The 14,393-nt window shown below is 37.8% G+C and overlaps 2 protein-coding genes across 4 annotated transcripts in view; one reads left to right on the forward strand and one right to left on the reverse strand.

The window, feature by feature from the left end:
- LOC101736278 (uncharacterized) overlaps positions 1 to 14,393 on the forward strand; it is a 33,578-nt gene that overhangs the window by 3,975 nt on the left and 15,210 nt on the right. For 2 of the 3 annotated variants that reach the window (XM_021349291.3, XM_021349293.3), the window contains exon 2: positions 10,043 to 10,198. In XM_021349291.3, coding sequence (XP_021204966.1) covers positions 10,094 to 10,198 — 105 coding nt within the window. In that variant the 5' untranslated portion in view covers positions 10,043 to 10,093. Of the gene's footprint in view, positions 1 to 6,734; positions 7,680 to 10,042; positions 10,199 to 14,393 lie in introns of those variants that run through there. The other variant, XM_021349290.3, reaches the window with a different exon arrangement.
- Positions 1,897 to 5,883, reverse strand: LOC105841970 (uncharacterized). Its single transcript, XM_012692082.4, has 4 exons — positions 4,862 to 5,883; positions 3,493 to 3,660; positions 2,784 to 2,943; positions 1,897 to 2,090 (listed from the first exon to the last, which is right to left on the reverse strand). The coding sequence occupies exons 1-4, from the start codon at positions 4,940 to 4,942 to the stop codon at positions 1,957 to 1,959; spliced, it is 543 nt and encodes a 180-aa protein (XP_012547536.1). The 5' UTR covers positions 4,943 to 5,883; the 3' UTR covers positions 1,897 to 1,956.

Raw genomic sequence — 14,393 nt, forward strand, 5'->3', positions numbered from 1 at the left:
TGACGCGCAGCACGCCTCCACCGACTGACAGCCGACAGGCCGGGTGTCCGTCCCCGACTCAGGGACTGTGTCCTGCGCCGGTATACCGTAGCCAATACCTCGGCCTCGAGATCCCAAGGAAGGGAACCAGCGAGGGCGCAGGCGACCTCTCGGGAGATCGTACGGTACCCCCTGATGACCCTCACCGCGAGCGCCCGCTGAGCTCGGAGCAGCAGTGCCGCATTGCGTGCGGAGAGTGTGGGCGACCACACGGGAGCGCCATACAAGGCCATACTGCGCACGACCCCCAGGTACAGGCGTCGGACACCGACGCCGCAACCACCAACGTTGGGCAGAAGACGGACTAATGCACCTGCCATGCCCAATAGCCTCGGAATCAACTCACCGAAATGGTGGTCGAAGCGCCATCGACTGTCCAGCACGATGCCCAAATATTTGAGCTTCGGCTGGACAGCGATCGATACTCCACCGACTATGAGCGTCGCGCCTGGAGGGGGTCCTCTCCGAACCGGGTGAAAGCATACGGCCTCGGACTTGTGGAGGGCCACCTCAAGACCCAGTCTCCGAATGCGGCTAACGACGGTGGAGACCGCTGATGTGTCTCACCTGTCGGACGGATTCCTTTTCTTTGTTTTAAGTTTATTTTATACAAAAGTTTAGGTTTTTTATTTATCGAATGAGGCACTACGAAGTCTGCCGGGTCAGTTAGTGTGTAATAAAGGTGATTTATTAACTTTTTAATATCTGTGAAAGTGCACAAATGAGGGAAAATAAAACAAAGCTGCTGGACGTAACTTATCGGGATCCTCCAAAAAGTCCACTGAAAAAATCTCAATAAATGACCACCATTTTACTGAGATTATATTTCATCCCATATTATCTTATCTCATTTCATTTAATTTCAACCCAGTTGATTATTGTCTCAAATTAATCGTCTTCATTTCATTTCGTCTCATTTCATTTCACTCCATATTATCATTATTATAAAAATAAGAATATAAATTAAAATGAGACATGACTAAAGGTCTTAGTAACCAGGGCATAAAATTACTTTTAAAAATAATAATTCTTGCGATCCACTTGTGGAGGGTAGAAGTAAAGAGCACCATTTCCGTGTATTCAAAAGTGACTGTTGGAAGGGAGCCAACTAAGGTGGCGCCATAGTAGCAACTGGAGAGATTTTAAAAACAGCGCTATATACACTAGCAAACTTCACTTCAATCCAGTACACTTCACTCTTTTTTTTTTCTACCTATGCTGATAGCCTTGAGAGGCTATTTGAGCTTGACCCTAAAGTGTAGGTGAACTCACTGGGCTCAAACTAGAAGTGTTGCTAACACCGGCCCTAACAAGAGCAGTGCTTCGCAGAATCTACCACCGGATCAGAAACGCGACCCACTGAGTAGATCCGGCGGGAAACTCAGTGGGTCTGGTCTGGGTGGGTCAGCCGGTATTCACTCTGTTTAAAACCTGCTACATTCATATCATTTTCACTTCCTACACTAGCGCCATTTTGGTGAGTCTTTTTTTTTTCACAGAGTTTCTTACCTAATTTATTTTAATAACGAAACCGAAACATTCCGATTATATCCAAACCTCTTTCGGTCGTCGAAGAAGTACCACATTCAGCTTATACCTTTCCTCCAACTCCAGGCTCACAACAGGCTCCAACGATTTTCATAAAATTTAGTATACAGGAGATTTCGGGAGCGATAAATCGATCTAGCTGCGATTTATTTTCAGAAAATGTTGTTTTATTCGTGTTTTCAATAATCAACTCTTCCCGACATCTATTGGCGAATAATAATACTATTTTTCTTAATTGAGGGCAACTAACCGCTTTAAAGACACAACAAGATGGCGTTATAAAAAAAAACGAGCAAAGCTCGGTCATCATCTAGTTATTAGTAGCAAACTGTAGAAAAGTTTATTGTTTAATACAAAACAGGACAAATATCAAAAAACATGATCTTCAATCTTAACTGGATCGTAACGAAGTCTCCCCGAATGTTGAAATGCGGCCGTATCTTCTTCATACATAATCTGTTTGTGTCTGCTGTGCACTACAATGATACAGTACACTGAGATACCTGGACAGAATGAGTAGTATTGAAAAAATGTTGTAAATGCTAATCAAAATAAAAATCTTAACTTAAGGGAAATTTCAAGCTTCCTCCACTATTTACACTTTCGATCAGTGCAGTGTCAAACAGAGACGGAAGCCTCCTCCTGGTCGTCTCGTCTTCATGAAGAGCATCATCATCATCATCATGATGCTTTCCTATTACCCTCTGCTGGGGTGTAGGGCTCGAATCAAATTTTTCCATTTGTATCGGTCTTGGGCAGTCTTTTCTAGCTCCTCCCACGTCATGCCCAAGACCCCTAGCTCCTGCTCCACCGAGCGACGCCAAGTTGTTCTGGGGCGGCCTCTCTTCCTTTTACCAGACACTTTCCAGGCAGCATTCATTTTTACTGGTGGTAGGACCTCTTATAAGTCCGCGCGGGTAGGTACCACCGCCTTATCTATTTCTACCGTGAAGCAATAATGCGTTTCGGTCTGAAGGTTAGAGCAGCCGTTGTAACTGTACTGAGATCTTAGAACTTATATCTCAAGGTGGGTGGCACATTTACGTTGTAGATGTCAGTGATGGGCTCCAGTGACCACTTAACACCAGGTGGGCTGTGAGCTCGCCCACGCAACTAAGCAATAAAAAAAAGCTTCGTGCTCATAGTTCAACGAACAGTTGAGATGAAATTAATTTTTTCGTCACATCTATACTTACACGCTTTAGCTAAATGGAGTACGATCACAATGATTTCAACTTCGAGTAGTTCACCCGTATCCTGAATCACGAGGCTGATTCCTGTTAGGCACAAGAGGAAGAGTACCGATGTGACAATCCCTGTCACTATCGTCCACGGCAAAGTCAGCGACGCCATTTTCTGGAACGATTCGAATTTCGGGAATGTTAAGCGTGGAATTAATTTGAGATTTTGGCGGGAACGCGAAGAATGTAGTCTTGTGAATTGTTTTATTTTCTTTATTTAGTGTTTCCTCAGATCTATATGTGTAATAACGGTCGTTTGTTAATTGTTAAGCGTCTGTGAAAGTGCACAAACGTGTGAAAATAAAACAAACTAACTGGACGTAGGTTCTCGGATTCTTCTCAGTAAGCTGAAGAAGTCTTAGTAAATAACCACAATTTTACTTAGACCATATTTCATCCGTAATATTTTCACTCGATATTTTATTTTTAATACAGAATAAATGTATGAAAGATAGGCTATATGGAGTGATACTTTCACCTTTCCTGTTGGAAAATGGAACCACATGAATTTGAAAATGGCTATTCGTATGTTAATAACTAGAAGAACATGGAATTTTAATTAATGGTATGTAGAATGTATGTTGTTTTTTTAACTCTGGAACTTTCAATCTACAAATCAAAACATAATTTATGATTTATTTCAAACATATTTTCGCCTATTTACCTTGTAAGCAGCTACAATTAGAAGTATCGAAGATATAAGATTCGTTCCGCTGACAACAGCAGAGGCTATGTATAACACCAGTTTATGTACCGACACAGTTCCATTCTTTCCGATAGGAGCAAGAGTAACCAGGAGACAGTAGAGAGTGAGTTCCAAGATCGCCCATACCTGAAACAATAAATTTGAAATTAAACGTGGCCAGGTTGTTTGTGACGTCATTAATTCGGGACCTGGCGAGTCCTATGATGTTTTAATATTTCTCAATTTATCTGACGTCACGTGTTCGTTAGTGCTCAATAAAAAAGGTTTACGTTTAAACCGCTTTTGTCGTCTGATATAATTTTAGACTTGTACAAACAAAAAAATCGCCTGTACTTCGTTTATAAGGAAATATCAGCTGGCTTGTTTTTTTTTTTTTGAGAAGATGTGTCACTGGTCGTTCGGAGGCCTTTCCAGATACCCAGGACAGGTGGGCGAGCAAGGGCTCAGCCAGGAGCGATGAATTTGTTAACAGCTGCCCTGGCGCCTCCGGCGTAGACCTAGCAACTCAAGAGCAGCCCTTCGCGAATGTCAGCAACTGGCTTCTAAGCCATCTCAGTTCCTCCTGAAGAAGTCCAGTAGATTTCTAGACTCGAAAAGCGAACTCGGCAATGCGACCCAACGACTAGATTTTCGTAAAGCTTACTCATTCCGTATTTCCTGTTTTAATCTTAATCTCATTAATAGTGCATTATAAGTGCTTTGGCTTAAATGATTTAGATTCATAATCAGTCAGAGCAGACAATTACGTTAAATAAGTTCATACCCGATCCGGTGGACCGAATGGTAAACAGTCGACGTCGCCCTAAACACGTCATTACGGATCCTCCCGATTCATTAACGGTGCTTTTAGGTACCTCAAGCACCAGTCACCGTCTTCGTTGAGCCCGTCGCTTGCGACGAAGGGCTCGACGAGTAAATTAACCCACAGACACAGCCAACTGAGTTTGTCGTCGGATCTTGTCAGTAGGTCGCGTTTCCGATCCGGTGGTAGATTCTGCGAAGCACTGCTCTTGCTAGGGCCAGTGCTAGCGACACTTCGGTTGGAGCCTCGTGAGCTCACCTACCCGCCAAGGAGAAGCTGAAATAACCTCTCAAGACTATCAGTATAGGTAGAAAAACAAAAAAGTTGAATAACAAAGCGCCTGACCCAAAAATTTCTTAAAAATTTTCTTATTAATAGCAATTCACAGGCGCTTTCTATTAACACCAGGCAATAAAATTCAAGTTCATGACATTACGTCAGAAAGCAAATTTTTATACGAAACTAGGTTATCTCTGTTTCCAGGACAAGGTTCGATGAGTAAAGATTTCGAAAAATAGCACTCACTGCAGATAAATATCCTATTATTAATGTCCCGGTGTGTAATGTAGCGCAGAAGCAACATTTTTTCACCATGGGCACACCCATGCTTCAGTCACTAAAAAAAATAAAAAACGCGCGCAATCCAACTCATTACACTGAAACTATTTTTGTAAATTACGATTCATTGAAATGAGTATTTTACATAGTCCCAACTATTTGGAATGTCTGTTTAAATTATAACTGTAGAACAAATTTTAGACAGGCACACTGAAAATATTTTTGTTTTTTGCACTTTCCATTCAATGGTATACACAACAATAATAAATCTGACGTTACGTTCGCGATGCTTCAAGGGTACTTTATCACTAATAAATACGGTCGAGATAATAATTCTGTACGCCAATGTTTTAGTTTATGATAAAAGATTATTTAGCTACAGCACAATCAGCAGTTTTATGAAATTCGCACCGAATACACCTGCTTTTTGGTATACGCTGATAAAATAGTGAATGTGAATTGCGTAAATTTATCATTCTTAATGTGATTTTTTTGTTTTGAATTTGATTTGTTCGGAATAATTTAAAAAATTGAAATCTTTAGCAAATTCTAGCTAAATGGACCAAGCCTATTCAGTCATAGCGCATTAAAGGACACTTTGAATTCTCCACTAAAATATTCTTCTATGATTCGATAATTCTGTAACTAGGTAACATTACTGTGTAATTATTCCACACTTAACTGGACTGAAATGAAACACAACGACAACGAGTAATCAAAATTATATCATCACTTGTTACAATGAAAATACGTAGAAATTTGTAAGTACCATAAAATGACAAAATCATTGATTTCGAAACAATACAAAATGCACCTTGGCGTGATGATTAAAATATAATTTTCCATTATCGCTACACGTAAACGACAAAAGCAATAAAAATAATAATGTTCCTGATACATATTTTAAAGAAGTCTATTTATTTGCTGGTTTATGATACGCCAATTTATGAAAAACACTTATCTGTATAAATAGCTTCCTATTACTCAATTTACTGAGCTATCGGCCATTACGGGGAATCTGATAAAAAGCTGAATCGCGCTAACCATAATATTAATATCACGTTTTTTTTTATTTATTGCCCTTGGAGGCAGACTAGCATACGGCTCACCTGATGGTGAGTGGTTACCGTTGCCCGTGGACTTCAGCAATGCCGAGGGCAGAGCCAAGCCGCTGCCTCAACATATGCGTATGTACAAGTTCCGGTAATTTTCTGATCGTCCTCTACCGGATGATAGCATCGCATTCGCTGGGTAGAAGACCCTCCGTTGCAGCAATCGCACGTCATTACGGTTCCTCCTGATCCATTAACGGATCAGGCACCACAAACATCGGCCAGCGTCCTCGTCGAACCCGTCGCTGGCGACTAAGGGCTCGACGAGCGATTTAACCCATAGACACAGCCCACTGAGTTTCTCGCCGGATCTTCTCAGTGAGTCGCGTTTCCAATCCGGTGATAGATTCTGCGAAGCACTGCTCTTGCTAGGGCCAGTGTTAGCAACACTCCGGTTTGAGCCCTGTGAGCTCACCTACACGTGAGGGCGAAGCTGATATAGCCTCTCAAGGCTATCAGCATATGTAGGATTAAAAAAAGCAGAAAATGTTTACAATACGAACCACTCTGAACACTGTCTCTAAAGCCTTCAAAACCGCAATAGTTCAGAGGAAGTGAAAAGACATCATGTTTGAACAAATAAAGTAACCACAGATCTACACCCAGCACCATGATATCAACATAAGGATATATTATCTAAAAAAAAAACCCATCCATCAAAATAGTTCATTAATCGTTATGAAGAAAAATTGGCGGCATGATTACTTTTTGGTATGCGGTTTACAGGTAAAACCACAATGACTGGATTGCCACGGAAATTGCAACAATAATTTAAATTTCTGCGTGAAATAATGAATATTTATATTTCTTGTGAGAATCTTAAGCCTTCCAACACTGAATATATCTTTGGCGGAAAAGGGAAGAGGGAAAAGCCGTTGGATTTGGCCTCTAGAGTTCTTCCAAAAAAGTCCACTGAACTCTTTGTAAATAACCACCACTTTATTTACCATCAAATCTCTTATTTTAATTACATTCTAATTGATTACAGCCTCAAATAAAACAACTTCACCTTATTTCGCTCCATATCACTTTTATATTATAACAGAATATGTTCTTAAGTATGTTAGTTTAATGGTTAAATAGTTTTAAACACTCGACACTGACAACAATGACATCACAAGAAGCCATACTTAAATAAAGAAGAGGGAATATTTTGTTTCTTCGTGTTTCTTTGGGTTTATTCAATGCATATCCACGCTTAGCCTGTCCTGACCTCACTCATAAACTTGTTCAAATTGTAAAAACATTAGAGATCAAAACTGTAATGTAATAGCACAGTCGGATATAATATTATATAATGATAATAATATTTTTAACTATCTCTGCAACTCGCAATAACCGATGAAAACATCTAAATATTCATTAGAGCTAATGAACTATAGAAGAAGACTACTTTTGACCAAAAATCAAACATCCTATTAGGCTGATCTAAGCGTTGTTAACTCATAAAACACGAAAAACAATCCCAGTAAGTACCGTACCCGGTAATTTCTTATCGTGTAATCGGTGCAGATAAGTTTTTCTTTTTCTTTTAATAAGGCTAAGAATCTAATCAGTAGGTAATTGTGAACACTGTAGTGAACACAGTCCGTGAAATGTGTCTCTCTTTAAATAATTTCTGCTGTTGCATCAGCCTGAGTACCGGAGCTAAAATAGTTAGCGTTATAAGCACAGTAAGTAAATATTCAATAACATTATTAGATACAAGACGCGTTATAGACGTTATATCTAAGAGGGGAGTGAGCAAAGAAATGGTATATGATAGAGGAGTATGGAAGGAAAAGACATGTTGCGCCGACCCCAGGTGACTGGGAGAAGGGCAGGAGAATGATGATGATTATTAGACACAAGGTCAAGGAAATAATTAGCTACTTCAAACTCTATTTATATCCAGGGCGTGTTATGCCAAGACGAGATGATAATGTGGGCAAAAAGACTATAGGTATGAAAGTAGACAGGGGCATGCAAAGAGGAAGTCCTAAAAGACTTGTATAGTCTGTGTGAAAGATGATATGCAAAAGAAGGGTGTGAGTGCAGAGATGATTTATGAGAGACCTGAATGGAACAAGAGGATATACTACGTCGACCGTACATAATGTGAGATTGTAAGAACTGTAAAAGATGTAAGAAGTAGACGAGGAATCTCTTAATATTTCTATGCTTTGTTACACGTTAGAAATCGCTGGTTTTACTATACTACCTGTTATTGTTAGGAGACTGCAAATATCTATAACGTTGTAAAAACATGTAGTAATGTGTTGTAATACATAATATATACATTCTGTAATACGACATTTCAACATCATTTAATTGGTAAAAATCTTATGATAATTAATGATTTTGTTTTTTGTTTGAAAATCGTGAATTAAGAAATTTGAAGTAGAAGTACCTAAGTACGTTAGAATACCAAATATATTGACCACAACTTATGTCTGTTAACAGTCCAATGACAATGGTATTGATAATGACAAAACTGATAGTTGATAGGCAAGACCGGATACGCTTACTCGTCTGTAACGTAATACAAGTATAACTAATCCACATTTTATCTAGTAATTTATTTATTGTTTTTCAATTGCTATGATGATTGCAGTCAATCAAATTACAATTGGCAATATTTTTAAGCTAATATGTATACAATATTTATACCTATCTGTATAGTATTAGTTTTTAAATTGAACAATGTTCTGGCGTGAAATAGAGATAGAGAAAGAAAGATTCGTGACTTGTGAATAAAAATGAGATTAAAAAAGTGATTAAAATCGATCACATCTCTTGGTTCCTATTTGTAGCTCTCATGAGCTAAACTCATTTGCGCAAGTAAATAGGCAAAAATTACTCACAAAAAATTAGAAACTGTATATCACGGTCCTTTTATCGTTATAGAAGATTTGGATCCTAATGTAAAAAATTTACGTAATAATAAGGAAGAAGTTATACATAAGAATAGAACAAAACTGAATTTAAATTAAAAAATAATAATAATAACAAATAGATATGATTTTTTTTCTATTTTGGTGGGGCGTGTGGTGTAATAAGATTAAAGGAGTGAGTAATAAATAAGTATTTGTATAGTAAAGACGTGTTTCATATTCGCTTTGGCGTTGATCCTTTATGATCCTTTATAAGTGGTAGGGCGATTTTGGAGCCCGAACCAACGTACCTATTTAAGCCTCGAAGCAATAATACATCCTTGTTTGGAGAGTGGGGCAGCCGTTGCACTATAGGACTGATACTTAAAACTAATGTTTCAAACTGGGCGCATTTAAGTTGTTGATGTTTTATGAGCACATAAACTCATTTTACATCATTTGGACCGTCCAGCAAGTTCACCAAACTAAATGATAATTTAAAAAAAAGAATTCACGTAGATACACATTTTGTATTTGTAAAACAAAAATGCTAACAAACAAAAAAAAATTTATAAAAAAACCAAAATCTCTTAAAACTGAAATTGGTGTCTTATTTTTTTTTGTATTGCTTAGATGGGTGGACGAGCTCACGGCCCAACTGGTGTTGAGTGGTTACCGAAGCCCATAGACATCTACAACGTGCGTCACTCACCTTGAGATATAAGTTCTAAGGTCTCAAGTATAGTTACAACGGCTGCCCCACCCTTCAAACCGAAACGCATTACTGCTTCACGGCAGAAATAGGCAGGGCGGTGGTCCCTATCCGTGCGGACTCACAAGAGGTCCTACGACCAGTAATTACACAAATTATAATTTTGCGGATTTGATTTTTATTACACGATGTTATTCTTTAACCGTGGAGGTCAATCGTGAACATTTGTTAAGAAGTTCATTAGAAAAATCGGTACCCGCCTGCGGGATCCGAACACCGGTGCATCATATTTTTGTAATTTCCTTAGTATTTTTTGCCTATCACATCAACCTGTTTTATATGAAGCTCGTGTATCTACTATTCTTTAATTGTCTATCTCTTTCTTGTTTAAAGTAAATATGTATACAAAATTTGAATTTCAAATTTTCATCGACATTCGAAATTCTGTTTATAAAATATATTATCCTCACAGGCGGTTTCGGCATCAATATTGGTCCTATACGGAACCCCTGCTGTGTTGCAAATGTTCAGTCTACCACCAGCGCGAGCAATTTTCTACGGAGTCACAGCTGTAGCGGCGCTCTTTAAGACCATATTTGGATGTATGCTCATCCACGGAACATTTAGGGTAAGTTTAGTTTTAGTTTGGAGTTTAGAAGTGAAATGCAGAATTTTATTGTGGCTGTCGTATTTATATATGTAAAACAGATGTATGTATGTATGAATGTATATACTATGTATGGGTTATGCCGAAATTCAAACGTTAACGCGCTTTTTTTTATATATTAATTTTATATTAAAACATAAAAGCTATAAGACGATTCCCAAAACTAACTACGTAAGATAAAATAAGGTGAACATAGATACAGGCATACATTCTCTTTTATATAAAAATATAGATTTCATATCAATTCGACCTTTAATTAGTTCAAAACATAAAAATTACTGCCATCAGCGCCACCTATCCGACACTAACATTAGGTACTAGATTCTATTTATTTATTATTTGTTATTATTATTATTTATACTTATTGTACACACAAAGAAAATACAATAAAAACAGATTTAAAGAATGTCTAAATCACGGAATAGATAACTATTCCGTGGTCTAAATACTATGTACAAAGGTGAGCTTAACTCATTCATGAGTTTTCTTCCAGCAAACCATTAGCAGAGTGAAATACGATGTATAAGAGGGGAATATAAAAGCTATTAAAGCATGATTTTTAAACTAAGCTTTAAAAAAAAATCTAATGTAAAATGAAAAATACATATAAATAAACATACATAAAACAATAACTTAAATACGATTAAAGTGACAGGAAATGTTTCTTCATTTGACTCTTAAAAACTTCTAGAGAGGAACTAGCACGAATAGGTTGAGGGAGAGAATTCCATAATCGCACTGCTTGTATTGTGAAAGAGCCACTATAGCGACTAGAGCTGTGTATGGCAGTTTTTAAAAGAAGAGAAGTGGCTTGTCGACTAACTTTGCCGTCAGGAATCAGATATTCAAAGCGTTCACGGAGATAGATAGGGGCGCATCGGGATTGTGAAGAATGGAATAGAGAAAAGAGAGAATGTGGCAATCTCGACGTCGCCTAATCGGCAGCCACCCCAGCTCAGCCCGAAAATCAGATACATGGTCATACTTTCGGAGACCAAAAATGAAGCGGATGCACAAATTCTGCAGACGTTCAAGTTTATCTAAAAGCAATTCAGAAGCATCTAGAAAACAGATATCAGCATAATCGAGAAGAGGAAGTAAAAGCGTTTGGGCAAGAGAAATTTTAGTGCGAAGAGGCAAGAATTTTTGAAGGCGTTTCAGAGACTGAAAGGAGTAAACTGTTTTTCTGCTTACTTCGGAAACGTGATTAATCCACGAGAGGTGACTGTCGATGTATAAACCTAGATTTTTTACACATTTCAAATACGCTATCGGAACGCTGTCGTAGAGGATGGGCGCTAACTCTATTTATTTAGTTTTATTTATTTTATTATTATTTGTAGTCATAGGTTAACAAGGATTAATAAGTTAATATTAATAAATGTATGACTATGTCCTGCTAGTAAAGCGTACAAATATTAGGTGTAAGTATAATCCACATAGAAATAAAAAAAAACTTAAATTATAATTATTTAACTCTATTCTACTTTATTATCTAAATTATCTAAAGTTATCGTCTAAATATTCTGACATACTATAGTAAGCCTTATCTAATAAAAATACTTGCAATTTTTGCTTAAAATCTTGTAAATCTACTGTCTTCAAAATTTTTATAGGTTGTTTATTAAATATTCTTGTTGACATACTAAAAAAACTCTTGTCATAAAAGGCAGTTCTATGAGGTAGCGAAGAAATCTTTAAAGTATTCCTAACAGATTGCGGTTTTGCAAACAGATGTTTGTTTGTTTTGACAAAAATCGCTACCTCATAAATATATAAAGATGTAAAAGTCATGATTTTTAACTTTTGAAAGAAAGGCTTACATGAGTCTGGTACATGAATGTTTGCTATAGCACGCACACATTTCTTTCGTAGGAGTGATGGTCATGGTCATGTCGCCCTTTGTAAAATATGTGTACAAAGCTTCATATCAATCGGCCGGTCATCGTTCTCGTCGAACCCGTCGCTTGCGACGAAGGGCTCGACGAGTAAATTAACCCTCAGACACAGCCCACTGAGTTTCTCGCCGGATCTTCTCAGTGGGTCGCGTTTCCGATCCGGTGGTAGAGTCTGCGAAGCACGGCTCTTGCTAGGGCTAATGTTAGCAACGTCGTCAGGTTTGAGCCCCGTGAGCTCACCTACTAGTTAAGGTTACGCCGATATAGCCTCTCAAGGCTCTCAGCTTAGGTAGAAAACAAAATATATATACCAATCGGGCTGACAGTTCTCGAGCTTTAGCTGAACATATATACCTACACTCATATTTTTTTATAAATATAGGTTCATACAATTTAGTTAATCAGGAGCACTGGGATTACTGCAAATGTAAATTGAATTATTATCTGGGTGTAGATTAGCAGTTTCTTATAAGGTAATTGATGGCCGATTTCATTGACAGAGGGCGTGGTTTGATTAACGTAAATGTTTGAGAAGCACTTATAGGTATATTTTCAAAAAATAATACACTTTATTTACTGATGCAGGTGTGATTTTAAAGGTGGTAAGGCATACACGATGCTGGAATGCATCGTCTAGTACATCACTCCGCATACATATGTATGTATGTTGCATTCGCAAAGCAGCTGTCCTTGAGCTGTTAGGACTTCTTCGGTGGCACTCGGGCAGCTGTTAGCAAATCCCACCCCTCCTAAGCTAAGCTAAGCTAAGCTCTTGCTCGCCCACCTGTCCTGGTGAAACTGGAAAGGCCTCCGGGCCACCAGTGCTCTTTAGTTCACGAAAAAAAAAAAAAAAAACATCCGCTGTCGGATATATGTATGTAAGTTCAATCCATCCTTTATTTCTTTTATTTTATTATTATAAATTTGAAAGTGGCTTCGCATGTCCTTCCTTCACGCCGAAAAGAAGAAGCGATTGACTTATTTAAGTGATAATTGTAAGTCGGGAGAGTGACATAGGCTATCTTTTATTCGGAAAGAACACCTCAATTCCATTGGAAACTACAATAACGCATTTTCGTGACAACGCGGGAGTACCTGCGGTTAACAACTAGAACATATAATATATAGTACATTAGTCCTGGAGCAAGATTATTGTAATATTAAGATACCATTTTGACTCGAACCAAAGCAAGCAATAAACTTTTTATTTAGTTACTAGCTGACCCGGCAAACTTCGTAATGCCTCAATCGATAAATAAATGACCTAATATTTTGTATAAAATAAACTTAAAACAAACAAAGTAATCCGTCCGAGGGGGGACATCAAAGGAAAAACAAAATTGTTATTTTTATTTAATTCCGAGATTTTTCATATTTATCCACCTTTTACACCTTCTCTGGACTTCCACAAATAATTCAAGACCAAAATTAGCCAAATCGGTCCAGCCGTTCTCGAGTTTTAGTGAGACTAACGAACAGCAATTCATTTTTATATATATAGATTGCTTTAACTGTTGAACAAGCTCACGTCCCGCTTGGTTTTAAGTGGATGCCGGAATTCAAATTATAGCATGTCCAAGCATATCATTAGTATAGTATATAGTAAGTACAGCTCTTCAAAGTATAAAATGTATTATTTACAGAAAAAGCCAAGCTTCACGTGGCCTTGGTTAATTGTTTCGTGGGCGTTCTGCGTGGTCCTGACCGTCCTGTCAGTAGCCGGAGTCGTTTTCATTTCGTACAACAAGAACTTGGAGAACAACGCTGAAATCAGCTCTGTTATCTCCATATATTTCCTTTATACCAGTAAGTTTTATACCGGCAAGTTTATTTGTTAGTTGACAACTCTTGATTGGCTCAGAATCTGTTATGAAGCAGTTACAAGTTTCGGTTTGAAGGGTTGGGGAGCTGTTGAAATAATAACTAGATGATGACCGAGCTTTACACGATTATTTTTTTTGATAACGCCATCTTGTTGTGTCTTTAAAGCGGTTAGTTGCCCTCAAGTATTAATATTATTATTAGTAAAAATTAGTAGAAATAATAAATAGTAGAAAAATAGGATTATTATTCGCCAATAGATGTCGGGAAGAGTTGATTATTGAAAACACGAATAAAACAAAATTTTCTGAAAATAAATCGTAGCTAGATCGATTTATAGCCCCCGAAATCCCCTGTATACTAAATTTTATGAAAATCGTTGGAGCCGTTTCCGAGATTCAGATGATATATAATAATATATTAATATACAAGAATTG

Source organism: Bombyx mori, chromosome 18, assembly GCF_030269925.1.
Source record: "Bombyx mori chromosome 18, ASM3026992v2".
Classification (NCBI taxonomy): Eukaryota; Metazoa; Arthropoda; class Insecta; order Lepidoptera; family Bombycidae; genus Bombyx; species Bombyx mori.

Bases quoted from the DNA above. Each gene is read 5' to 3' on its own strand.
- LOC105841970 (XM_012692082.4), bottom strand. From the start codon at position 4,942: ATGGGTGTGCCCATGGTGAAAAAATGTTGCTTCTGCGCTACATTACAC. The intron at 3,661-4,861 runs GTGAGTGCTATT...TTATTGTTTCAG, and splicing joins TAATAGGATATTTATCTGCA to GTATGGGCGATCTTGGAACT. The intron at 2,091-2,783 runs GTAAGTATAGAT...CATTCTGTCCAG, and splicing joins ACTCCATTTAGCTAAAGCGT to GTATCTCAGTGTACTGTATC.